Below are 26,209 nucleotides of genomic sequence, written 5' to 3' on the forward strand. Positions count from 1 at the left end.
CAAAACTTGCTCATAAAGCCAAAAAAGCTCTCACCTCTCACAGCTCTCTCTCTCTCTCTCTCTCTCCTCTGTTTTTCTCTCTCGTTCATTTTGACATACAAAAAAAGCTTACCTTTTTATGTTGGTCGTCCTCGCTCACCACCGTCGAGCTCGAGCGCGTGAGCACATGAGGATGAACCTTGTTGAGATTCAGCACATGGCTTTGTTTCTAAATCACGACGTTGTTCATGGCGGCGATCCGGCGATCCGGCGGTGATCCGGCGACCGATCTCGAACCAAGAGCTTCAGCGATTTCAACCAATCGGAGAATCCTTCTCGAGTCTGTGTCGTTCTGGGTTTGTTGGTGCCATTACCCGCCGTCTCTGTGTTGTTTGTTGCTGGGTTTGTTTGTGTGTTGTTCTTCATGTTTTTGGACATTTGAGTTTTTTTTCGCGTTCTTGAATTGTAGATATACATGTCTACAATCTCTGAAATTGTAGATTGTCCCCGTCATACGTCGTTATTGTAATTGTAGATATACATGTCTACAATTGGTGTAATTGTAGATATACATATATACAAATAGTCTCATTGTAGATATTATAAGTCTACAGTTACTACAACTCTAGACGTCGATATCTACAATTGTTGTTAACTGTAGACTTATAAGTCTACAATTTATGACAGTTTTTATTACAATTATACATATCAATCTAAAGTTATTCTGATTTTTGAATTTTCTTATTCAGGTATGAGAATGAACATATTTTTTTGTATAAATGAGAGACAAGCCTCCGACATACAGATCACGTGTCGTCGGTAGACCGAAGAGGAGACGGATACATTCTCAAGGGGAAGAGCCTATTCTTAGGAAGTGTTCGCGATGTGGAGAAGTTGGTCACAATCGGACTACATGCAACATTCCAGTTCCTTTGTCCGAGAGGAATGGATGAATTATTATAGTTGTATGTGTTTTTGGAACTAATTTCAGTTATTATAGTTTAATGACTAATTATATGTCTTTTTAAAACTTGGAGTGTATTTCAATAATGGATGAATGACTAATTATATGTTACAATTTCAGTAATTTATGTCTTTTTTACGTCTTTAATTCCTAAACATAAATGACAATAGTTGAAATCTCATACGTCCCATACAAAAATATAACTAATAGAAACCCGAGCCCGAACGAAATATCAAATCTCGATTAAAATATCAACTCCCAAATCCATTTTCCAAATCAATCATCAAACCAAACTGAGCGATTCATCAACTAAAACACAAAGAACTCCCGAGGCTCAGATTTTCTATCACAAGACACTAAACAACAACACATTTCAGAATTCCCAGCCAAAAGAACCACACGGCCAAAACGTAAAACACGGCCAAAAACAAGCAAACCAAGCTCACGGCCAACCTTAGCTCACGGCCAAAAACACACAAGCAAACCAAGCTCACGGCCAAGACCCAATCCAAAACAACACTCGCCCAAAACCAAGAACAAACCCATAACCGTCCAAAAGAATCATCACCTAAAGCAATTCAAATCTTCAACTAAAATCATCAAAACACGTTTACAACCAAAACCCCCAAATCAAAACCTAACCCTAATCAACATGGATTCCAATCTGAAGAAATCTCATCACCTCTCTATGTTCCTAAAATCCGGCCTCCTCCACAAGCTCTCTCTCCCTCCCGGCGTTTCTCCTAGCTCGCGGCGGCGCACACTTCACGGCGGTCGAGCGCTCGAGGAGACTCGGTGGTCGCGCGCCTGGGCTCGTTCCTTGGCAGCGATCCACGCGAGAGAGCTAAGCAAGGAGAAAATGATCGGAGTGGTCGAGGTGCGCGTCCAAGCTGGGCCTCGGCGGCAGCGGCGTTCTCCCTTCTCTCGGCTGGCACGCGCGCGGTGGAGGATCGGTGGCTGTGAGTCGCGCGACGGAGGAGACTCGGTGGTGGCGCGCGGGAATAGGAAAGGAAGAAGGAAGGCGAGGAAAGGTGGTGGTGATGATTTTGGGTGGCCGGCTTGGAAGAGAGCTTGGATGATGTGGTCTGGAATTTTTTTTTTCCTTGCTCTGTTTGCTCTCCAATGTCGCGCGGGTGAGGAGAGAAGAAGAAGAAGATAACGTGAAGAATGAAGAAGGGCAAATATGTATTTGCTCACTTAAGCAACTACTAAAAGTGTCCAAAACAAGAAACTCAATATTTTGGTCCAAATCATTGAATTTAGTAGTAGATCCGGCCATTTCCCATTATTTTACGTATTGTTTTAGGTTTACCCTCTTCGTTCGTGTTCAAGGTTTATAATATCAATCCCATATAACTCGTATTGATTTTTTGACCATAATTCCTCTGTAGTTTCCGAAGGAAGCCAAAACATAATGATTTTGCTGCGTTACTTTTGGGGAAACAATATACTGGCTACCTATTCATTCTTTTATCCGTTACTTAATTTTAGAGCGTTTTAGCTTTATTCATGTAAGGGTGCGCTTTTTATTTATTTAAGTGTGTTCTAGTTTTAGTTATTTAAGGGTGTCAATAGGAAAGAGTTCTCTAAAGATAATGAAATAGCCAAATTTTACAATAAGTGAAAGTTTTAACTGCTAATAACTTTTATTTTACTCCATCATTTTTACAGAGTAAAATGCTCATATCTCGGTTTAATATGTGTCCAAAAATATGGGACAACGGCTATTTTGTTGAAAGCGTAAAAGTAAAACCCTAGTCATTTTGTTTTCAAATCACTATTTTAAATACATTTTCTTTATTTAAACTCGTTTTTTTTTACTAATTTTTTAACTGCGACATTTCCTAATTGCACTTTGTTAGTACTTGGTGATAAGAATACTATTTAATTATTATTCTCACTAATTATATTTGAATCAATTCTTGGTTAGTTATTATATTTGAGATATCTTACGACTTATTTCAAAAGGCTCGCATAAGTTTTTTTTATCTTTTTTTTTTAGCTGTTAAAAATTTATTTTCCATACAAATTAAATTATAAACAATAAACAAAGTGGAAGAAGTAAAAAAACAGCAAGTAATAGTTTATAAAAACTTATATAAATATTGAGAAAAATGATTATTTACAGTTTAAAAAGAGTAGTTTGAGATAATTAGAGGTTACGAGAGAGGAAGTGTGCCTATGTTTAATTTGAGCCCATTGAATTTTTTGGCCCAAACAAGCCCAGCCCGTAGAAAGGAGGATTATCAGCCCTTATATGTATATACAGTAGTTACGTAGTCGAATTACGAAGCCTTGAAGAACAAGAAGAGCAAGCGCAGCGAAAATTGGGAATATTCGAGACGAAAAGCGGTAACAAGGTATTCGACTTCAATTGTTCTGATAATCAGCTCGATTATTGTTTACGTATTGTTTTAGTATATTGATAACTGCTTATAGGTTTACCCTCTTTCTTCGTGTTCAATGTTCATAATATCTATCGTATTGATTTTTTTGACGTAAGTTTCCAATGAAGAGGGCTCAAGAGACAGAGGAAAAGTCTTTCAAAAAAGCAAGGTATGTAAGTTACAGGGTATAATTGATTTTGGTAATCAATTGCTTAGTAATTAGATTGTGCGTGCTTTAGGATTCAAGGATGTTCAATGAAGGATCTTGGCGTCTCTGAAGCTGTTGGTGCGATTTCCTGTCTCTAATTAATTAATTAATAATCCATTAAACCATAATCGTTTTTTTTTTTGCTTCTGTGGTTGATTTCACTTATTTATTATTTACTTGTTTGTTATGATCAATCGTGGTTAGTGGATGGGAAGGGGGAACTGTTGGCCTCTGAGATTGTGGGTATGTAATTTGAGTTGATATATTGATTCTGATTGGTCAAATTACAAATTATGGTTTTTATTTGCTTCAGATTCTGATGGCTTCATGAGCAGTGACTCGGATAGCGAGTCCCTGAGTGACATTGAAGCACCACTCAGTCCCATACAGTCTCCGAAACGCACAGAGGTTGGACGTGTCTTAGAAAAAATGACAGAAGAGTATCACAAATACAGAGAGACTAACCGTATTTCTCTCACGGATTGGTGGAAACTTCCTGTCTCGGAAGAAGGAGAGACTCAAACGAACTTAGAAAAATACAGACAAGAGCTGTACAAACACACGACTTTTCCTGCCCTGGAAACATACAACGAAGATTGGCGTAAATATGAGGTCATTTTCTTTTTATAGATTTTCTAATTCTAATTTCCACAATTCATTATTGTCTCTTATTTTGGGGTTTTTTTTTTCTTACATTAGGGTTTTTATTTAAGCCGCGAGAGTCCTGTTCATCGTCTAAAGGGCGGCACGATACGTGTTCGGCCCAACAATTTAAAATATTGTGTACCGGCCACAGAGGTTGCAGTTTCCCATTACAACAAACTAAATGTATGTGGAATGCTTTCTTTTATATCATTATTTGTTTAATTATGTTGGATTTGTTACCGAGTATATTACAATGATTTACGTAATTGTCAGAACACTGAGCTGAAGGCCACAAAGCTGTTGAGAGCAAATCAGAGCTATTCATGTTATGTTCGTTGCTATGTAACATTCGAGCTCTCGGATGGAATGGTGTACGAAGCTAAGGTCGACTATGATCACCGCAAAAGCATGGGGGGAAGTAAAGTGCTGCTTATGAGGTTGGCGCATCACTTTCCAGAAAAGAAAGAAGCCTACACTTGTCATGAGTTTAAGTGACATCTGATCAATTATGCTAAGTTAGCTTTGCTATATGACGGGTTCAATGTCCCAGATCGAGACCCAGCCAGCCTATAGAAATTTTATTTTATTTAGCAGTCAAAAACTAATTCACAATGAAATAAAGGATGAGAATAAATGAGCTCGATAATTACCTGCAAGTTACGCCACTGAGTTTTTCCCGCACAATGAACATTTTCAATATTGTTGAACTCTTGGAATCTTTTTTCTAGAAAGTACCTACTAGTTCTGGACTCCTCTAGACTGTGTGCTTATCGTCCTCTTACATGTAAGGGATTGTTTGGTAGTTAACTCAAAAAGTTTTTGTTTTTTATTTTCTAATTTTTGTAGTTGTACTGAAAAATTATTTTGCAGTTGTTTTCAAAAAGCAGTTTGGTACAGTTTTCATTTTTGTTTTTGAGAAAGTGAAAAAAGTGTTTGGTATAGTTTTCATTTTTGTTTTTGAAAGAATGAAAAGAGAAGATGAGGAGAAAGAGGAGAGAAGAAAGAAATTTCCAAAAACACCTTTTATTTGTTTTCATTTTTCTTTACTTTTTTACAAAACTTCAAATTTTTTTTTTTTTCCGAAAACACATTTTCCAATTTTGTTTCCTATTTTCACTTCTTGAAAACTCAAAAACAGTTTTTGAGTTGATAACCAAACATGCCCTAAGCTTCTTCGGTTAGATACTTCACACAAAAATGTTAGTCAATAACATATCAAATCATTAGATGTAAATACTTCAATATCATCATGTCAATTTCTCCCCTCTCTTCGTAAGAAGTGTCTTTTCCAAATGTAAGAAATTCACTACCTCCCGTAAATAAACAATTTTTTATTGTTTAATTAAAATTTTTTTTTTTATTGTTTAATTAAAAAAAAATTATTTTAAAAATACCATGCGATCGTCAATATAAATAATGTTGACCGGAAATAAAACGAGAACCACGCCCAGTTGCAATATATACTCTTATTTTCTGTGATCATATTTGTGGAAAACCAATACGTCGTGCGAGGTCGAAAACATCGTAAAAGACAATCAGTGTGCCGAGACTATCACGAGGTCCGCAGCAGAGCTTGAAAACAACTCATATAACAACAGTATTTAAAAGAACTCGGATTTAAAAAAAAATGATAACTAAAAACTCATTAACATGGTTTGTAGTAACTAATAATTGAATTGATATTTATTTCGTATAGATTATTTGAAATGATTAGGATCAGATTCTTTAATGCTGCATTGTAGGGGTCGATGTGGAAGTCCTTCTCGTAGTTGACGACGGCGAGAGCGCGATGCGCGGTGGCGACGTGGCCATAAGCCTTGGCTCACGTTGGATGGAGCTTCACCGCTTTAAGCGCTCTCAAGAAATACATGGAGGCTCTCTCCGACGCCGAGAATGTGGTAAAGCTCCACCCAATGTGGGCCAAGGCCTACAACCGCGTCGCCGCCGCGCGCCGCGCTCTCGCCGTCGTCAACTACGAGAAGGACCGTCACATCGACCCCTACAGCGCGGCATTAAAGAATCTGATCCTAATCATTTCAAATAATCTATACAAAATAAATATCAATTCAATTATTAGTTACTACAAACCATGTTAATGAGTTTTTAGTTATCATTATTTTTTTTTAAATCCGAGTTTTTTTAAATACTGTTGTTATATGAGTTATTTTCAAGCTCTGCTGCGGACCTCGTGATAGTCTCGGTACACTGATTGCCTTTTACGATGTTTTCGATCTTGCACGACAAATTGGTTTTCCGACAAGAACCAATCTAAGGATCCACTCAATCCTAGTGGTCAATGATGTTTCTAATGACAAATATGACCACAAAAAATAAGACTATATACGCGAACACGACGTGATTCTCATTTCATTTCCGATCAATATTGCTTACACCGCTCAGATTGACGGTTGCACAATATTTTAAATTTTTTTTCTTCAATTAAACATAAAATTGTTTATATACAAGATGTAATTGACTTGCTCCATTTGCAAAACACTAAGATTGAAGAGGAGAAATTGACATGATGATATAGAGGTATTTACATCTAATGATTTGATATGTATATCATCAAATGTTAATTTCTCCTCTCGTCAACATGTGCGTAAGAAGTGTCTTTTACAAATGTAGAAAGTTCATTACATCCTGTAAATACTAAATAAACAATACTTTATTTTTTAAATGAAAAAATATATATTATTTTAAAAATATCATTCGATCGTCAATCTGAGCGGCGTAGTCAATGTTGACCGTAAATAAAACGAGAATCACCCCGTGTTCACATATAACTCTTATATTCTGTGGTCATATTTGTCCTTGAAAACATCATTGACTTCTAGGATTTGGCAGATCCTTAGATTGGTTCCTGTCAGAAAACCAATTTGTCGTGTAAGGTCGAGAACATCGTAAAGGGCAATCGGTGTTCTGAGACTATCACGAGGTCTGCTACAGAGCATGAAAACAACTCATACAACAATTTTTAAAAGATTTCGGATTTTAAAACAATAATGATAAACTAGAAACTCTCTAACAAGGTTTGTAGTTCACTCATATATGAAATCAAGATTGATGTCAATTTTGTATAGATTATTTGGCATGACTGTGATCAGATTCTTTAATGCTGCATTGTAGGGGTCGATGTGGAAGTCCTTCTCGTAGTTAACGACGGCGAGAGCGCGATGCTCGGTGGCGACGTGGCCATAAGCCTTGGCTCACGTTAGATGGAGCTTCACCGCTTTAAGCGCTCTCAAGAAATACATGGAGGCTCTCTCCGACGCCGAGAATGTGGTAAAGCTCCACCCAATGAGGGCCAAGACCTACAACCGCGTCGCCGCCGCGCGCCGCGCTCTCGCCGTCGTCAACTACGAGAAGGACCGTCACATCGACCCCTACAGTGCGGCATTAAAGAATCTGATCCTAATCATTTCAAATAATCTATACAAAATAAATATCAATTCAATTATTAGTTACTACGAACCATGTTAATGAGTTTTTAGTTATCATTATTTTTTTTAAATCCGAGTTCTTTTAAATACTGTTGTTATATGAGTTATTTTCAAGCTCTGCTGCGGACCTCGTGATAGTCTCGGTACACTGATTGCCTTTTACGATGTTTTCGATCTCGCACGACAAATTGGTTTTCCGACAAGAACCAATCTAAGGATCCACTCGATCCTAGTGGTCAATGATGTTTCTAATGACAAATATGACCACAAAAAATAAGACTATATACGCGAACATGACGTGATTCTCGTTTCATTTCCGGTCAAAATATTGCTTACACCGCTCAGATTGACGGTTGCACAATATTTAAAATTGTTTATATACAAGATGTAATGGACTTGCTCCATCTGCAAAACACTAAGATTGAAGAGGAGAAATTGACATATAATGATATAGAGGTATTTACATATAATAATTTGATATGTATTTATTATTATTATTATTATATTTACTAATATTATTTTGAGTATTTTTTGTTTAGTATCTAACTGAAGAGAAGGAGAAGCGAACACTAGTACGAAAGATTCCAGAAATAAAGCGTACGTGTTTCTCTTTCTATAAAAAAGATTGGAGTTCTGCAATATTGGAAATGAACTGCATTCCTTGTGCAGGTGTATGGGAACCATCACTGGCATTATTGATCTCGATCACGTTAGATCGAATTTCATATGTCCACTTCCCTTTTTCAGATCGAAGCGCCCGAGACAACCCGAGATGCCCGATAAGACAATGTTTGAAATATTAAAAAAAACATTTACTCTGAATTTATTGCAGCTACACCTCCCGCCTTGTCAGGTATACTACAAAGAATAGCATGGATAAATAGGACATACCATTCTGGCACAACATGAGGCGGAGTGGACATCGGAGTGCACGTCTGACCGTCACTCCCATTTGACGCCGATCGCTTCTCGTAAAGCCGCCCAATCGCCTCCGTGAAGTGCTCCATCGCCGCCCGCTTCGCCCTTTGCTTTCGCTGCTGCTGCCATTGGAATCAACTTCGATTTCTCTGCAATCACGCGGCATATTTAAACGCGACCATTATATCTATTTCATCTTACAAGCACGGTGTCAAATCTGAAATCCGATCACTCGGCAACAGCCACGCAACAAGACTCGAAAAACTTCAGGATTTAACCAACAATAGCTCTGCCCATACCAAACAGACTCCAATTCATTTTCAAAAATCACAACTCCAACGTCACAACGACACCAATACGTGACCAATAACACCAATGCTTATCAACAAACCATCAATAACAAACACGGGTTTCTAAGGATCCAAACGAAGATTTTCAGAATTCAAAAATTAACCAATCCAACCAAACCATCAATCTGAAAATCATAAAAAATATCAGAAACTCTAATTTGATCAAATACCCAATTTTCATGACGAAATTTGGTCCAAAACTCAAATCAAACACAAATCCAAAAATAAACACATATCCAAGCAATTAAATACCCAATAATCATTAAGCACTCGTCAATTTGAGGAATCAAACTCTCGTTCATGAAAACCCCAAAATTTTCACTTACTCCAGCCAAAAAAAACCATCATCCTCGATTTCAAGGCCATGTAAGCACATATCCATTTTTAATTTCACAATACAACCTCGGAAAAAAAAAAAAAAAAACCACAATTTCCCCAATCCAATTCGGACCTAAAACTCAAAGTAATTAGGGTTCTTGTTTACCTTGATGTAAAGATGATATAACGAGCTTGATTCTCTTTTCTTCAAAGTTGGATCACTCCGAGACCTTGAAAAACAACCAACCCGAGAGAAATGTCAAACCCTAGAATTTGAATTTCTTTCATGGAGTTTGAAGAAGAAGAGAAATAAGAAAGAAATACGGTTCAGAGAAGAAGGAGAAAATGACGGGACTCACCCTCCGCCAATTTCTGTCTCTTTTCCGGCGAGAAAACTCCCACTCTCTCTTGCTGTCTCTCTTTCTTTCTCTCTCCTCCTGATACTTTTGGTCGCACAAAGTGGAGTAAAGAGAGTCTAGGTCTTTTATGAGCAAAGTTTTCATTCTAACTTCATGTTCCAACCATAATTTATAGAGTAATACCGAGAATTTCATCATTTTATTTTTAATTAATTTAGATATATTAAAGGTGTCTCGGAAATAATTCCCACTTTTAAGAATTTATTTATTCAATTAATTTCTGGAATACTACTTCGGAAAATAACTCTCGTTCGAGATGAACTCGAAACTTCACACTCGTTCCGAGATTTCATATAACCTTAAATATATTATATTAATTCCAATACCTTATTTAATAATATCTTAATTCAAATAATTTATTTGCGATAACAAAAGTTCGTTTATTATTTTCAAATTTACAATATGAGTGATGCAAAAGTTTGCTCTTTACAGTTTCAAATGAATTTTCATAGATTATGATAAAATCTGACATTCTCTAATGTTTTCATAAATTTTCACAAAGTTTATGGTAAACGAACCTAACAAAAAAAGTCCAAGGGTAAGTTTATGTGATTAATACATATTATTATTTAAAAAAGTAAGGCACAAAGAATCAAACTTATTTTTGTTGTAAATAAATTGTATGATCAAAGATAAAAAATATGGGGTAATTTAAAGTAAAAAATATGGGGTAAATTATTAATTACCCTACACCTAATTTTTTACTAATGTACATAAATTTTCATTATAAATACATGGGGATGATGAAGGAAAAATCCATCCCCCCAAGTTCCCACAATTTACTCTCTCATTTTACTTTCCATACTCTTCTCTTCCAAATTCTCATCTTATTAGTGTTTAAAGAGTATTCAATTCAAGTTATTCCTTTGGTTTTATAACACGTTATCAGCACGATTACTCTCGTCAAGATCAATTCGGAGGTATAATACTCTAAACACTAAAACTCGTATAACTATTATCCATTGTATAACACCAGATTACTATACACAGGAGGCTCTGCCACCTTATGGTAATATGATGTGATTTACAATATTTTAACTTCGTTAATGTATAACATCATAATACTATATGCGTGGAAGGCTCTGCCTCCTTATAGTGAAGTGATGTGAACTACATCTTACTCGTAATTAATATCGATTTTCTATATACAGGAGACTCGGCCACCTTATAGATAAAATCTTATTAATTGAAAATTTATTTTAACTGCTCTAATTAATATTTTTACTTTGATTAGCTATACCATTTCAATACTCGTACATCTACACATTGTTTACTACACAATGTTATACTTGAATACAATTATTTTCTCACAAAAATAATAAATACCCAACGGTAATATAACGGCTATAAACGGCGTCCGCTTGTGAGAGGAATTGGAGTACATTTGCCTTTATCTACACAAAGCATAGGAACCGCCTAGCGCACAAAAGATTCGAGAAGTTTGTCTTCTGCTCACACAACATGAAGTTGTAGCTCCGAGAAATAATTCGGATTCACGAGAACACGATGACCTCGATGGATCCTTTGGATATCATCGAAAGAGCTTTCAAACGTTCGGGGAATGACAATGAGAGAGACGATGAAATACTTCGCTGGATTGACTCGATTCACTTGGACGAAACCAGAACCTGGATCGAACTATAGCTTGAGAGGCCAGAGAGCGTTGATCCGGAGCAAGTGCTATCGAGGAAGTCCTTCCTCATCTTCAAGCTGTTCGTCAGAGTTCCGGACGGAGCATGCGAGGTGCATGGCATGCGCAAAGGCGCGGGAAGGCGATTTCGATTCGTGTCCGAGGCCTTTTGACGCGGACTCAGTAAACACCGGCGTCAGATATGGCGACGCCAGAAGGTACAAATGAAAAAAAAAAGATGATTGAAAGGAAGATGAAGTCAATGATGAAGACAGTCTAGAATGAGCAGAATACGGCGAAGCATGGTACTAACATCAAAATTTAAGGTTGTGGTGGAAGCTGTGACGGAGTTTGTGTGTCTGCAAACCGCATTTTGGGATGCCAATGAGAGAAAGAAGAGGAAGAAGAAGAAAAGACGATGGCAGCGGCTCTCCCTACTCAGGGGCGGAAGAGCTCCGGCAACGGCGTAGTAATAACTCAGATGACATGCTGCTGGGAACATGCCAAGTGGATTGTTTGGATAGTCTAAAAAGAGAAATTAGGTCTTGGTGATTTTTTTTTCTGAAAATAAAAAAAGTCAAAAATATATATATATATATATATATTCAGTTACTAGCACCACCTTGAGGACAGTGGTCTTTTAGGGGGATGGTATTATTAGGACCGCAAGGGCAGCATGGTATTTTCTTATTACATATTAGTTAAGCCCTTTACTTGGTATAAATAAGAGACGAAGGAAAGAGAATAGGCGTCGAAAAAGAATTGGAAAGACTTGGTTAGGAAAATAGTTTCAATTTAAAGAGCACGGACCTCTCAAATGTCCGATATCTCATTGTAATTCTTTCATTCATATTCGAATCAATATCAACGGGCGTAACAGTTTACTAATTCAAAAATGGTTTTGAGGACTCTCCTCTTTAAGTTCTCTGTTTCTTCCTGAGTTTGTCTTCAGTGCGGTACCGGTCCCGCCTTTCTTCTCTCTGCCGCTTTTTAGTGATCACCTCATCCTTTGCTTTCTGCGCTTCCGCTTCCTTTCTCTTCTTATCATCTTTCGCCTTTTTCTTCTTCATCTGCAATTCCACCAATCACATAACATAAATTTGCCTGCAATCGTGCCGATATTCGATATAGATAAATGGATATATTACCTTTTCGGATTTGATAAGGCGGAGCTGTTGAATCAGCGAACTGACTTTCTTCTCGTGGGGCTCCATAACGACAGCTCGTTTCTTCTCGTATAGGGGCTTCGACCGAGTTTGCGTATCTTTAGGCTTCGATGCAAACGGCAGAGCCGCTTGTAACGACTTGGGTATCACCAACGGGTTGAACTTCTTCGGCTTCCTCTCGATTGGCTGTTGCAACAACAGACAAGAAAGAAAAGTTGTCAAATTAAAAGGCAATCGTCAAAAGGAACAAAGCTCTCGGAATAGAGGATGGATCGATTTACCTTGTAGAGTGAGTCCTTGTTGAATGGGATTGGGATATTGTGTTCTCTTCTCAACTCTCCGACGGTCTTCATTCCTTGCCAGATTTTGTTGCGAGGCTGAAGCGCTGTCGTCAACGGGTTGTAGAACTGAGGGACTTCGACTTGAGTCCAGGAACGCAAGAAAACAATGTCGCTCATCTTTATCTTGTCCTCGAAAGAGCACCTAGCGATTCCTTCCTTTGGAGCCCCTCCTTTTTTCTTCGGCTCGTTGCCAATCTCTTCCTTTGCAGCCTGAACCACCACCGGGTTTTAAATAATAATAAATAAATAAAAACAGTGAAATGTCTGTGTCTTTAGAAATTTTTAAAGAAAATAAAAACAAAAAATTGGCTACTTAAGTCACCTAAACTATAGGAATTGTAAATTAGCCAACCTTTAGTAAATACTTTGTAAATAGCCAACTTGCATACGTGGCAGCCTATTAACTACCTTTTTTTTATATGTTTGGCTGGATTAAATAAGTCTTTTATTAATCTGTTAATAAGTTAACTTGGTTATTTACAAGAAATTAACGAAAGGTGGGCTATATCTAAATTCACTGTAACCGTGTGGCTATATAACTTAATAACCCAAAAAAAAATTTAAGCGATTTTCGGTTTCAAAAACCTTTTGCGACTATTCCTTTTAAATATAAAAAATGGAATCAGCCGTTTCGGTATATAAAAACCAATAAATTGAAAAGAAAAAAAAAAGATAAATATGTAAAATACCGAACTCATTTGTAGTTCCATCAATTATTCGTCTATAAAAAAAAATTAATAACTTCAGCAAAAAAAAACCTTATACCTTGAATTAAGAGAATTCTATAGAAATTAAAATCAATATAACCGCGATTACAAGACCAAGCATATATCACAAAAGAAAAAAGCAACCAAACAGGAAACCGATAATGATCCGACGTACCTTCTTGACCTGTCCCCGAATCCCACTGACGGTTCGAATGGCAGTGCCTTCGAAACGAGCGATTTCGAGATCCGAAGTGAACATGTCTTTGATCAGCGCCGTCTTCTTGAAGATCTTGCAAGGATGACCGACTAGCTTCAGCTTCTTCACGATCCTCGCTGCGTGATTGAACTCCAGAACGACCGCCGTTGCTGAGATCCTAAGCGACGACTAGCAAACCCAACAAGGAAGATGAAGATAAAGATAAAAGTTTGGTCCACGTGCAAATGAAATCAGTGTTTTTAGGCTTTCTTCTTTAAAAAGTGTACCTGGGTGTTTGATAGAGACTGAATCGCAACGACCCCGGTGTTGGGAGGGGCAAGCGGGCCCCAGAACATGGCGAGACAGTGCATGTGTTCGGGCGTGTATTTGAGCATTCGGTGACTTCCGTTCTGATCTTCGATCGCATAAACGGGCATCGTTTGGTATCTCCTCCACCCGATCGAAACGATTATTGGATCTCGAGTCTTCAGAACTTTCTCGTGCCACCTGTGCTGTTTCAGCCTCGTCTGAAAAAGAAAAAGAAAAAGAAAAAAGGACTTAGTATACATGCCCGAAAAGCTTTATGATGAACATCAACACAAGAATGCTAGACAAAATATTCCTGAGCGAAACCATTTTCTTCAAATACATTACAACAAATTATAAGCATATGGCTCATTAAATCAAGAGCTAATAAAGGAAGCTTAGCATATGGCTCATTTATGGTATAAATGAGGCTCTCTGTGTGGAACAAAATCACAGATGATGGGTTTTCATATCAGACACACGCACATCGAAGCAATGTAAAGGAACGATAACAAGCATAAATTAAGCGCAATAATTAAACCTGCATATATCCGACGTTCTCTTCCCCAATGCCAATACCACCAACCAAAATAGGATGGCACGGGTCGAAGTGCTCAACCATCTCAAAAGGAACGTCGTGAATCTCCAAACGGAGGTAAGTACCGGTGCGGAACCCCTCAATGTCTATCCTCGTAGCGTCATCAAGTTCATTGAGTTCAGCTATATTAATTTGTTTCCGGATCTCCATTTCCTCTTTCAACTGAAAAGAAACGCGCAAAAATCGGCTCTCATTTAGTATGCCAACTTTCGTATTCTAGCGGATAGATAGAAAGTCTCAATTCGCACACCAAAACGTTTACCTTGTCAAAATACCCAACTTCTTTAGGTTGATCCCCTGAACCCTTGTTTCCGTCTTCCTTCAATTCTTCATCCGATAATTCAGATCCATCATACGTAATAGATTGAATTAAGGTAACACATAGCAATATCATATGCCATCTAAATAGGTAGGGCATTAATAGAAAAATGCTAGTAAAAGGATATTGTTTATCAAATTTGGCACGGAGGGCAAGTTTTTTCAGTCTTCTTTCTTCAAGTGCTAACTCCTCTTCCTTGCTCTTGACAACCTCATTTGGTTGACTCGCATCATTTGTCACTCCTGTTTCTAAATCTTCAAAGTCGCCATACGCATCGTCATCGGCATCATCATTGTTAGCCTCAGAGGTTTGATTTCTTTCACCCCGTCGAGGAACAAAACGGTGGCGAATTTTCTCAATAATTTCAGGCTGTTCCCAGTCCCCTTCCCTAGAATGATTTGTAAATTTTGAACAGTCCTCAGCATTCAATTTCTCTTCGCCGGACCATTCCTGTGGTGTCTGTAAAAGAAAAGGAAAAAAATTAAAAAACGAGCTATGTTAGGAATGAAGAGGTTGTTAGACAAACGTCGACATAGAATAATACTCAAATGCTCAATAAATAGTTAAAAAAGTTAGAGAAAAAAAAATCAAGATGTTTTTTTCAAAAGAGGAATGGAGGGCGGACCTTGTTTCCTTGACCTTTGGGCCTGAAAAATTCCTCTTCATCACTATCGTCGTCATCCTCGCTGCTATCTTGTTCCTTCACTGAAGTGGTTTGAACCGATGTTGATTTTCCATACACAAGTTGCATGAGGTTGGTAGTTCTTCGGGACATGGTCCTTTCTACCAATGATTCTTTCCATCTTGAACTGTTTCCCATGTCTAAAATCATGAGCAAACATCAAGGAAAGCATTAGAGCAATTAGTTCATTTCCAAAAACCAAACCAACAATTTTTTTTTTATAGAAAGTATTGGACCTACAAAGCATCAATAATGAGGTTATTAATCATTGGCATCACTACAACAATGAGAACACTTACCGTCTATATCATTTTCTGCTTCATCTCCACTAGAAGCATCTGAGTCAGAGGGTGCCTGATCCTCATCACTATCATCTTCGTCCATATCCTATGACCACACCATGGAGAAAAGTTTGCATTAGTAACAGAAAATCCTAACCACTGTGGAATAAGTTGACCTGGAAAGATAATAGAGGGGCATAAAATTAAGTAGGCAAAGTATGAACTTGCAATGAATTACTGTGGACAAGAATGGTTAGCTTAGTGTGAGTTTGAGTTGTGAAGTCTCTATTGTAAATTAATAACATCTGTCTCATTGTGCTCACCTCATTCGCATCCATATCTGATAGATCATCTCCAAATACAACTTTCCTCCTCAGCCTTCCATTATGAAATTCAGCATGTTCTCTCAAGCGATCTTTGAGTTCCGATTGTTGTTCTGGAAGATCTCCAATTTCATCATCAGAATCGTCACTCTCACTCCCCATCGCTGCACCTTTTTCATCACCACCATCTTCATCAGAGGAACTCTCTTCACCATCACTGTCAACTGCCATTTCCAATTCTTCTTTCTTTTTCTCAGCTATGATGGAATCATTTATATCATCAACAGCCGCTGATAATGAATTAGCTTTCGGGCGGTGAAATAGAACAATTCCCTTTTCGAGCTTTTCGTCAACTCCAAATTTTGGGTTTTGAAGTTTCTTTACCATAATCTCACCGACTTCATCGTCTTTCCCTGTTAACATGTCAACTCAAATGCTTAGCATACATCTACTACTAGTAGGAAGGGGGAAAAAAAAAAAAAAAAAAAAGAAGATGACAAGAACAAGTTTTAAATCCCCCATTAGAGATGTTATGGAGGATAAAACAAAATTACGACCTATATGTGTTCTATCTCCATTCTCGTCAACATTCGAAAACCGGACAAAGTGATCGTTTATATTGATATAAACGGCGTCCTTGTCGTAGAGCAGGTCTCCTAGTCCAGACATTGGTGCATAAAACAACCTTTCCTTATCACGCAGGCCTTTCTTTTTGGCAGCCGATGGCAATGGACAAGGATCAGCTAAGCCCGAAACGCCAGCCAGACTATAATCCCCCACACCAGCAATATGAACCTTTTACACAAAATATGTGCTAGTCACTAGAAAACAGTAATTCAAACATATCTACCGTGGTTCGGGTAGATCACCCATTGGTGGATCTTGACAAATTCGGAACTGCTAAATAAATGAAGAACACGAGGGAGGAAATACTGATGTGTGGTGAATCATTAACATTGTTCGATTTGAGTAGACAAATATAGAAGCAAAAATATACTCTTCTATTAAAAAAAAAAAAAAAAAAAAAAAAAATTAAAAGAAGAAACGGAGTTGACCATGAGATGTTAATAAAATAAGGGGCTGGAACGGTTTTATCCTCTTGAGGAAAGAAAAGAAATCATTTAAAAAAAAAACTACCTTATCAGTAATAATGAGCTTGAAGTACATACCTTGGTACCCTTTTTCATGTTACAACCTCGCAAGTAACCATAAAGTATAATGTTCCTGTCACATTTCCCGTTTAGACGGACTTTCTCTGGAGGCGTTGCATCCTCAAAGCGATCGACCATGACATAAGGATGAGAAGCTCTCCAAGATAGAGGATGAAACTTCATAACCGATATAAAACGTGCAAGATTGTGAACTTCACGTTTCGGGTACCTACTCTCCATAGAGGAAAAGAAAATCACTCTATGGACGACAAAGATGCAAATGACAGACAACACAGAACATAGTAAAAAGATACTTACTTTCCACCAATAAGACCAGATAGATAGAACAATTTAGCTCCATCGTATACTTCCGTCCAAAAACGGTGTTTAAGATGCTGCTTTGTCTTCCTTAGATTCTTCGCATCCGTGAAATTATCAAGATGTGTTAGAACGCCCATAACTTTCGGAAAACCGTGAACTTGCAATATGTTGAGGAATTCAAGTGTTCCCTGCAAAGTATGCAAAAAGCTAGACTATATAACAAGCGAAAACACATAATAATAACTAAAATTCAGGCCAAAACAGTCCAGGACGCTCAATAAATCCCAATTAAAGGGTAATATATATCCAAGAACATTCAAAAGCAGAAATTATCCGGCATTGACAATCGTCTGCACTAGCCATTCTATCAAAAGAAAAAATCAACCAAGGATTTGATCGAACAGATATAGTAACAAACAAAGTATAAAACCCGTAAAGCAGAACAATATTAAAAAAAAAAAAAAATTGAAATTTCACCATTTCAAATCCATAACTTCCATCGATAAGAAGCAATGCCAAATCCGCAAACTTTGCGGCATCAATCATGCCATTGATGTCATTTGGGCACTCCACAAACTGAACCCGCCTTTGCTTACCTGGAAAAACAACCACACAGCCAAGCCAAATCATAAATAAAACCAAGTTCAAAAATCTCGCTCAAAGCTAGAGCAACCATTAGAACAGAACCTCTACAGACCTGAAACAATGGTGATCGGGCCGCGGACCTCAGGCAAGTTGTGTTTGGTGTAATGCTTAACGAGTGACTTGATGAGAAGAGACTTCCCAACCTAAAATTCATATAAGATGAAGATGAACAGCTTAAACATCATATTCATATCAATCAAATTCGCAATCGAAAAACAGTTAACACACCTGAGGAGGTCCTTGCACGACAACGACGAACGGAGGAGGTTCGCCGTAAGTCCGGTCAATAGTGGGAACGCGAAGCCTTCGCTGCTCCTTCTCGACGGCGCGTGACTGCAATCGCTTTGTCTTGTTCGTCGAAGTGAAACAGAACGCCTATACACAAAATCTCATGTTACGAAAGCCTTCAAACAAAGAGAATAAAATATATATATATATGTATATAAAGAAAAAAAAAAAAAAAAAAAAAAAAAAAGCGTACCTTGGGGTTTTTTTTCTTGTCGTTCTCGGAAGTCGGTTTCTTCTTCTTAGCGGAAGCGCCGGACTGGCTGGAGCGGTGAGACTTATGAGACTGGTCGGCGTTATCGGCCGCCATATTTGAGGCTGAATGAGAAAATACGAAGAAACCAAAATTTTTAGTTTCGTTTCAGTTCGTATTATTCGTATAAATAAGATGTTTTTCCAATAACGACGGTAAACATAAAAGCAAATCTTTCCCTATTTATATATATATATATGAAAAAAAGGCCTATTCTACTAGCTTTGGATTGGTAGAGTAATTGGGCCATATAATATTGAAAGCCCATAAAATTTATGACTAGTCCATGTTAATCGCGACTCTGTTTCAATCCTCGTCGACGATATGAACACTTGTGTCGTCCTCGCACAGAGCTTCGCTCACTTCATCCCCAAGTGCTGCCACGAGCCGAACTCGCCGCCGCTGGTGACGGCGCTGAGTCGCTCAGCCTCACAGAACGCCGCGTGTTTCCACTTCCCCGGCCACAACAGAGGCCGAGCCGCGCCGTCCTCCCTGAGCCGCCTCATCGGCTCCGAGCCGTTCTCCCACGACCTCCCCGAACTCCCGGAGCTCGACCTCCCACTCGTCCACGCGCAGGAACAAGCCGCGCGTGTCTTCGGCGCCTCCAGAACCTGGTTCCTCGTCGGAGGCTCGACCTCCGGAGTCCACGCCGCCGTGATGGCCACGTGTTCTCCCGGAGACACCCTCATCCTGCCGCGAAACTCCCACTCCTCCGCTTTCTCCGCCATGGTCTTCTCCGGCGCGGCGCCGAGGTACATCGTACCGGATTTCGATCCCCTGTGGGACATCGCCGCCGGAGTCACACCTTCCCAGGTCGAGACGGCGATCTCCGACGCGAAACTCGAAGGCCGCAGAATCGGAGCGGTTCTGGTGACGTCTCCGACGTACCACGGAATCTGCAGCGACGTCCGAGGAATCTCCGATCTCTGTCACTCCCACGGGATTCCACTGATCGTCGACGAGGCTCACGGAGCTCATTTCGGGTTCCACACCCGGTTTCCCAGCTCGGCTCTCCGCGGAGGCGCTGACGTGGCGGTCCAGTCAACGCACAAAGTCCTCTCGTCGCTCACGCAGTCCTCGATGCTCCACGTCATCACCGGAACCGGCCTCGTGGACCCCGCCAGAGTGTCGGCGTGCCTCCACGCGCTCCAGACCACGAGCCCGAGCTTCCTATTGCTCGCCTCGCTGGACGCGGCCGCGCACCAGCTCTCCCGCGACCCCGAACTCCTCTTCGATCCGACGGTCCGGATCGCTTCCGAGGCCGCAGAGAGAATCAGAGGGCTCAGCGACAGGATATCCGTGCTCGACTCCCAGACTTTCCCGGATTTCCCGACGGTGGACCCGTTACGGCTCACGCTCGGCTTCTGGGGCTTGGGAGTGCCGAGCTGGCGAGCGGACGAGATTCTGTGCGAACCGGAGCACGGTATCGTGTGCGAGCTCGTCGGAACGAGGTCGATAACGTTCGCGCTCAACCTCGGGACTTGCCGGGACCACGTCGAGAGGCTCGTCTCAGGCCTAAACAACGTCATCGAATCATCATCATCATCGTTGTTTGAAACGGCGCAGCACGGAGTGTGTATGCCGTTTGACGATTTCGAGACGAGGTTGATCCCGAGAGAGGCGTTTTTCGCGGACAAACGAAGGGTCGAGATCGAGAGTTGCGTGGGAGAGGTGAGCGGAGAGGTTTTGTGCCCGTACCCGCCGGGCATTCCGGTACTCGTTCCGGGGGAGACCATCACAGAGGCGGCTCTCGACTATCTTTTCGATGTTATAAACAAAGGAGCCACAATCACTGGCCCTTCAGACCCCAATCTCTCTTCCATTCTTGTTTGCAACAACTAAAATCATTACAAAAAACACAAACACACTTTCTTACTAAACATTGCCTAGACCTATATATGTATTTATATAAGTATGTTAGTGTTACAATAACCAAAAACCACCCCATTTTTTTTTCTCCGGCCCGGGCTCTCTCTACTATATAGTTCCGATTACACAATAATAAAAAAAATTAAAAAAAAAAATGAATATCGAAACATCCATCGCATTCTCTGGCACCATCTCGTCTCGGGTCACCTCTTCGCCGGTCGCTCATCCGGCTCTGAAATTGTCGACATTGTCGGAGGAGGAGGAGGAACAGGCGTCGCGAGCTGCAATTCTGTCAATTCATCGTCCGGACGAGCCCACGCCAAGGGTCTCACTACACCATCATAACAAAAAAAAAACACTTTTACCAAATCTCACACAAAAAATACTAATAATGAGAATTCCCAAAAGTATAATAATAATAATAATAATAATACCCAAACCGGGGAGGAGATTTGCGGTGGCAGCGTCGCAAGGTGCGAGAGGACGAGGGCGTTTTCGGACGTAGTTGTCCTGAAGCGGCTTCGGGCAGCGGAACGAGAACTGCGACATCGTCATCCCTTCCGTCCTGTACTCCGGGTGATCCGTCAAGTACCTGAAAAAAAAAAAGACACGACAACCGATTCAATTTACAATTTCCAATTGAAATCTCAATCTCAATATCTCAATTTTCAAACTAACTTGTGGATCTCGACCATCGAGCGGAGCCTCTTTCCGGAAGGGGCGACGTAGTAGACGTCGGCGAACTTGGTGCTGCCCTCGCCGCGGATTCGGAGGAGGCGCTGCCAGCCGGGGGGGGCCTGCGCGATGTTGGGCTTGTCGATGGCCCAGAGACGGCTGCCGTCCTGCGAGATGTCGGGGGCGGCCTCGCAGGTGAGGTCCGGCCGCCACGAGCGAGCCGTCTCGCAGAAGAACGGCCGCTCCAATATGCGCTCTCGGATCTCCTCGTACCTCTCTTTGCTCGGGATCAGCCGCCACTTGAAGCACTTTGCGCACTGCACCGTGAACGCCCCCACCGACGGCAACGGCCGACTCGACGCGCTCATCTGGAATCCGGGGATTCTCCGCCGCACCGGCTCGCTCGTCGTCGTCGTCGTCTTGCCCGAGGCCTCTTCGGGATTGTAAATCACCAATTGCTTCGACGAGTTTTCTTCTTCTTCATCTTCTTCTTTTCCTTTTGCTTCTTCTGAGGACGAAGAGGAAGACGAGATTTCCAAGAGCTCTTCTTCGTCTCCAAGCTTTGCGCTTCCTTCTCCGTCTCCGCCTCCGCCCAAGAAGCTCGAATCCGGGAACCCATTCTCCGGCCTCTTGAACTTGAAAGTTATTTTCCGGGGATTCGGCAACATCGCGATAACAGGAAGACAAAACCCTGTTTTTCAACATCACGGAACAAAAGGAACGATCTTCGTCTCAGTAATCAAACAACACACGAAATTTTTAATGCAAAAACCCTTTTGCCTTTTTTTTTTTTTTTTTGGTTTTGTTTTTGCTTGAGTTTTTCCTAACACACCACACGATAATAGAATATGAAAATTCACCAGTGAGCTTTTCATTCGCAGAGCAGATCTCGAATCCGTGAACAGAAACCTAAAATCTATCTACTATATTTTCCACAACAACCCAAATCTGAGAAAGGTAAAAAATGAAGCTCATTTACCAAAAAAAAAAAAAAAAAATTGGTGATATGGAGATTTGTGTGGGAAGCGAAGAGATGTTCGAGTTACCTAAATCAAGAGGAGATCGTGAAGCTTTGGCAATGGAAAGTCGTAAAGTTAGTAACTTTCAATGGGGGTTCTTCGACCTCTTCTTCTTCTCTGTCTAACGCTTGTTTTGTTTTGTTTTCTCTTCTTTTAAGAAAATGAAATTGATAGAATTTAATATTGCTTTTTATTTATTTATTTACATGTACAGAACCAACCAAACATCTTTAAGTTCAACATGTATATACTGCATTTTTTATTTTTTGTTTAAATAAAATAACACCATCAACAAGAGAACTTCATTGGCCTTTATAAATTATAAGCAACAAATATCTTATAGAATTTTTAGACAGCAATATTTATTGGGAATATATAAAACGACTAGTTATGGTTAGAAGAATTAATATCCGAGTATATAGTAAAAAATATATATTGATATCCGGATATTTCCATCAATTTAAGGAGACACTTTATTAATTAATTATATTTTTGAATTACCAGGAGATTTAATTTAGGACCTCATTTTCAGTGTCACAGTCACTAGACCAAACTAGAAATTACTGTGACATTGTTTTCCTTCCGCACTTAATTAAATTTAAAGCAGCAAAAATAATATCTATGTTTTTTAAAAGAAAAAATTGTACAAAATAACCATTTGAAATGTGAAAGAGAAAGGAGTGCGGTTAATAGCAACTTCAATTTCTCTCTCTCTTCCGAAGATATTTCTCTCTCCAGGAAAAAACCAAAGAAACTCAGATCTGGTTTTTACCACCGCTCTTCCTGGGCTCCGGACGTCCGGCGTGGCTCCGACCCGGGGGGAGTGACGCTTGTTACTGCTTCTCATCTGTTGCCTCGTTTTTTAGCGCTTTCCTTTTGGTTCGTTTTGCCCCTCTTCTCCGTTCTCCCGAGCTCGGCGCCGTCTTCTCTGGCGTATCCTTCCTCATCCTGATCGGAGCTCTCCAACGTCGAAGCCGCTTCTCAAGATAGGCACTTGGTGGTGGTGCTAGCTCTGTCAGCAGTGGAATTTTGAGCTTGGAGGGAATGGCTTTTTATGGCGTCAGTGGGTTGAGGGATGTTTTTTTATGTCTTTTTTTATTTACTTTGTTTGTGTTTTTTAGGCGTATGGATTAAACTAGTATTTTCTCTTTTAGATCTAGTTTATTGCCATAGTTTTTTGGTTTGTTTTGGACTCGGATTAGCCGTAGTCTCATCTCCCGTAGTGGATTTCCTGTTAGGTTTTTATCTATGCAGGTTGAAGAGCCACCCTATTCGTGGTTATCGGACCGAGTTTGGTTGAATTTTTCCATCGCCAATCTTTGGGTTTTTTAACGAGCCTCTTGTGTGCTCTATTGGTGCTTGTAATTCTTCCCGTTGTCGGAAGTTTGCACATATCGTACTTTTACCGGAATTTAGTGTTAGATTCACATCGACTTAGGTCTTGGTAATTCATGTACTAAGGTGTTATTCTCCTGTATTGATGGGTTTTTTTACCCAATTTTAATGGAAAATCCGTACTATTTAAAAAAATTATTGATTATCAAAATAATCAAAGTTTCAACTTTTCAACAAAATAGCCAAATTTACGTTTTCAAATTTTTTTTGACAACCAAGATTAAAATTTTTAACGATTATTATAAGCATTTCATCACTTTAAAAAATAATCTTGGGGGTTAAAAAAAAATCAAAATCAAAATACTGCACATTTTTGCTATTTCACTAAATTAAGACAAACTTTTACTATTTTGCAAATTCATAACTTTAAATTGGCTATTCAGTTACATCACCTTTTCTAAATATGGTCAAAATTCCTTTGTTGTCTTTTATATTTTTTTACTTATTATAAAATTAGTAACTAAATAATGAAAACATCACTCTATCATAGACAATTAAATCAGATTGTTCGAAATATTATTATTTAATTATGATTTTAATATCGTATGCAAAAAACGACATAAAACTGGAAGATTCTTCCGCCAAAACATCGAGACCAAATGATCCATCCGCCAAGACTCTTAAAACCGGAGGATCTCTATCCCGAAGGCCCTGAAACCAAAGGATACTTCCGCTGGCTTGTCGAAAACCAGAAGAACTCTCCACCAGGACTCACAAAACCAGATGATTCCTCCGCTAGAACCCACAAAATGAGAGGACTCATCTGTCAGGACTCCCAAAATCAGATGATCCTTTCGCCAAAAGTCCTAAACTAGAGGACCCCTCCGCTAGGACTCCCAAAACCAGAGAATCTATTTGCCAAAGATCACGAAACCAGGGGATCTCTCCACCAGGACTCTCAAAACCGGAGGACCCCCTCTGTCAAAATCCACAAAACTGAATGACCCCTCCGCCATAATCTCCAAAATCGAAGAATCCTTAAGACCAAGTCGGCCCCACATGCCCATGATTTTGCACACTCAAAATCTTATAAATACCCATCGTTTTGAAAACTCTCTTTCTCTCTCATAATCGAGACAAACTATCTCACCTCAAAACACAAAGAAGAATGATCTATCTATTTCATTTCTTTCTATAATTGAAGAAGAAATATAATCAGATAGGATCATAACAAGTATATCATATATTTTAGGATAATATAAAATATTAACTACTTATATAATATATATTAGTTTATATTATTTGCCAAATCATATTTTGCAAATATTTATCCCTAAAATTTATCAACCATCAAGGTTTAAACAAAATTACAAGCCCTAATCTGATGGACTTGGGCGTCCAACACAGTGTCATGGGCTTGATTGGATGAATTTCAACTGCTCTCTCAAACCCACTTAAATTTGAGTGATTTAATTATTACTTAACCTTTAATACTTATTAAACTTTTGTCAAAAATCTTTTTATGAATATGAAACGTGTTGTGTCCTTTTTGTGACGTGATTGTAATAATCTCATAATATTTGTTTAATTTATCGGATCCGATTAGGGGACAATTGACCTAATAACTCAAACTAATAATAAATACGAATAAGAAGCAAACGATCAATTTCTTCTTTTATTCGTTTTATTAAATCTCGTGGGGTATTTGTAATGTATAAACTTTTGTAAACGCTCGACTTGTGAATTTGAATAAAATGGACGAGTTTAATTCAAATTCTTGTTGCATATGAGACGTCCTTAAATTTTAAATATCTTGGAATATGATAATATTTAAGGTCGATGAAATTTCGGAATGAGAATATTCGAGTAATCCAATGTTATTATTCGAAACATACTCGGAGATTTAAAAATCTCGAGAGTAAAAGTAAATTTCGAGATCCCTTAAATATATTCAAGATAACGGGAAATAATAACAATTTTCTCGGTTATTTTTCAAGATTTTTTTTTAATTAATTAAGGACAGGATTGTGAGATTTTATTTTAAAAGGACTTATGTGCAACATTTTGAAGGATGAGATTGAAAGAAAAAGAGAAAAATGGGTCGTTTTAAGAGAATCGTGGCAATATTAGAGTGGGCCACGTGTGCACGTGTGGCGCGAGGAGAGGTTGCCACGTGGGTTTCTTATTCCACTCACCCCTCCCTTGCACGGCCACCTCACCATTCTATCTCTTTTCTTCTTCTCTTCTTCTTCCTGGGTCTCTCGCGCAAGAATCAGACAAAGAAAAAAAAAAGAACCTCGAGCTCAATCTTCACTCGTCACCGAGCCCATCATCACCGCCATCCTTTCTCTCACTCTTCTTCTTCCTTCCTCTTCTTCGCGCGCCACCCTGCACCGAGCCACGTCGCCGCGCGTCCACGCCGAGGAAGAACAACGTCGTCAAGGACCTCCGTGACGCCGGAGCAAGGAAAAGATGC

General features: G+C 39.4%; 3 protein-coding genes and 1 long non-coding RNA gene across 4 annotated transcripts; 1 reads left to right on the forward strand and 3 right to left on the reverse strand.

Annotated features, from left to right (window-relative positions):
- The first annotated feature begins 227 nt into the window (after window positions 1–227).
- On the forward strand, window positions 228–4,908 carry LOC149382769 (uncharacterized). Its single transcript, XM_089628814.1, has 9 exons — window positions 228–335; window positions 449–504; window positions 3,213–3,303; window positions 3,447–3,499; window positions 3,570–3,616; window positions 3,743–3,781; window positions 3,852–4,150; window positions 4,238–4,366; window positions 4,457–4,908. Exons 1-9 carry the CDS (start codon window positions 228–230, stop codon window positions 4,676–4,678), a joined length of 1,044 nt encoding a protein of 347 aa, XP_089484940.1. The 3' UTR covers window positions 4,679–4,908.
- A 3,300-nt stretch (window positions 4,909–8,208) lies between these two features.
- Window positions 8,209–9,726, reverse strand: LOC149382770 (uncharacterized). Its single transcript, XR_016301768.1, has 3 exons — window positions 9,572–9,726; window positions 9,379–9,442; window positions 8,209–8,693 (listed from the first exon to the last, which is right to left on the reverse strand). It is a non-coding gene; the product is annotated as an uncharacterized LOC149382770 (long non-coding RNA).
- A 2,311-nt stretch (window positions 9,727–12,037) lies between these two features.
- LOC149382771 (uncharacterized) lies at window positions 12,038–18,992 on the reverse strand. Its single transcript, XM_089629651.1, has 18 exons — window positions 18,779–18,992; window positions 18,526–18,672; window positions 18,350–18,440; window positions 18,130–18,248; window positions 17,650–17,840; window positions 17,350–17,560; window positions 16,738–16,975; window positions 16,181–16,593; window positions 15,876–15,963; window positions 15,520–15,716; window positions 15,022–15,353; window positions 14,838–14,931; window positions 14,519–14,737; window positions 13,959–14,198; window positions 13,651–13,860; window positions 12,709–12,978; window positions 12,410–12,613; window positions 12,038–12,331 (listed from the first exon to the last, which is right to left on the reverse strand). Exons 1-18 carry the CDS (start codon window positions 18,890–18,892, stop codon window positions 12,179–12,181), a joined length of 3,531 nt encoding a protein of 1,176 aa, XP_089485777.1. The 5' UTR covers window positions 18,893–18,992; the 3' UTR covers window positions 12,038–12,178.
- A 1,695-nt stretch (window positions 18,993–20,687) lies between these two features.
- MBD02 (methyl-CPG-binding domain protein 02) lies at window positions 20,688–22,621 on the reverse strand. The gene is made up of 4 exons (XM_089629652.1): window positions 22,426–22,621; window positions 21,383–22,070; window positions 21,139–21,296; window positions 20,688–21,035 (listed from the first exon to the last, which is right to left on the reverse strand). Exons 2-4 carry the CDS (start codon window positions 22,045–22,047, stop codon window positions 20,908–20,910), a joined length of 951 nt encoding a protein of 316 aa, XP_089485778.1. The 5' UTR covers window positions 22,048–22,070; window positions 22,426–22,621; the 3' UTR covers window positions 20,688–20,907.
- Between the last annotated feature and the right edge of the window lie 3,588 nt (window positions 22,622–26,209).

Source organism: Urtica dioica, chromosome 10 (assembly GCF_054948205.1).
Source record: "Urtica dioica subsp. dioica isolate 48M chromosome 10, U.dioica_male_clone48M_v1_H2, whole genome shotgun sequence".
Lineage (NCBI taxonomy): Eukaryota > Viridiplantae > Streptophyta > Magnoliopsida > Rosales > Urticaceae > Urtica > Urtica dioica.

Bases quoted from the DNA above. Each gene is read 5' to 3' on its own strand.
- MBD02 (XM_089629652.1), bottom strand. From the start codon at position 22,047: ATGTTGCCGAATCCCCGGAAAATAACTTTCAAGTTCAAGAGGCCGGAG. The intron at 21,297-21,382 runs GTTAGTTTGAAA...TTTTTTTTTCAG, and splicing joins TCGATGGTCGAGATCCACAA to GTACTTGACGGATCACCCGG. The intron at 21,036-21,138 runs GTATTATTATTA...ATGATGGTGTAG, and splicing joins AAATCTCCTCCCCGGTTTGG to TGAGACCCTTGGCGTGGGCT.
- LOC149382769 (XM_089628814.1), top strand. From the start codon at position 228: ATGGCGGCGATCCGGCGATCCGGCGGTGATCCGGCGACCGATCTCGAA. The intron at 3,304-3,446 runs GTATTCGACTTC...TTTTGACGTAAG, and splicing joins AGACGAAAAGCGGTAACAAG to TTTCCAATGAAGAGGGCTCA. The intron at 4,367-4,456 runs GTATGTGGAATG...CGTAATTGTCAG, and splicing joins CCCATTACAACAAACTAAAT to AACACTGAGCTGAAGGCCAC.
- LOC149382771 (XM_089629651.1), bottom strand. From the start codon at position 18,892: ATGGCGGCCGATAACGCCGACCAGTCTCATAAGTCTCACCGCTCCAGC. The intron at 18,673-18,778 runs GTACGCTTTTTT...TTTTGTGTATAG, and splicing joins ACAAGAAAAAAAACCCCAAG to GCGTTCTGTTTCACTTCGAC. The intron at 17,561-17,649 runs GTAAGTATCTTT...TATGGAGAGTAG, and splicing joins TCTGGTCTTATTGGTGGAAA to GTACCCGAAACGTGAAGTTC.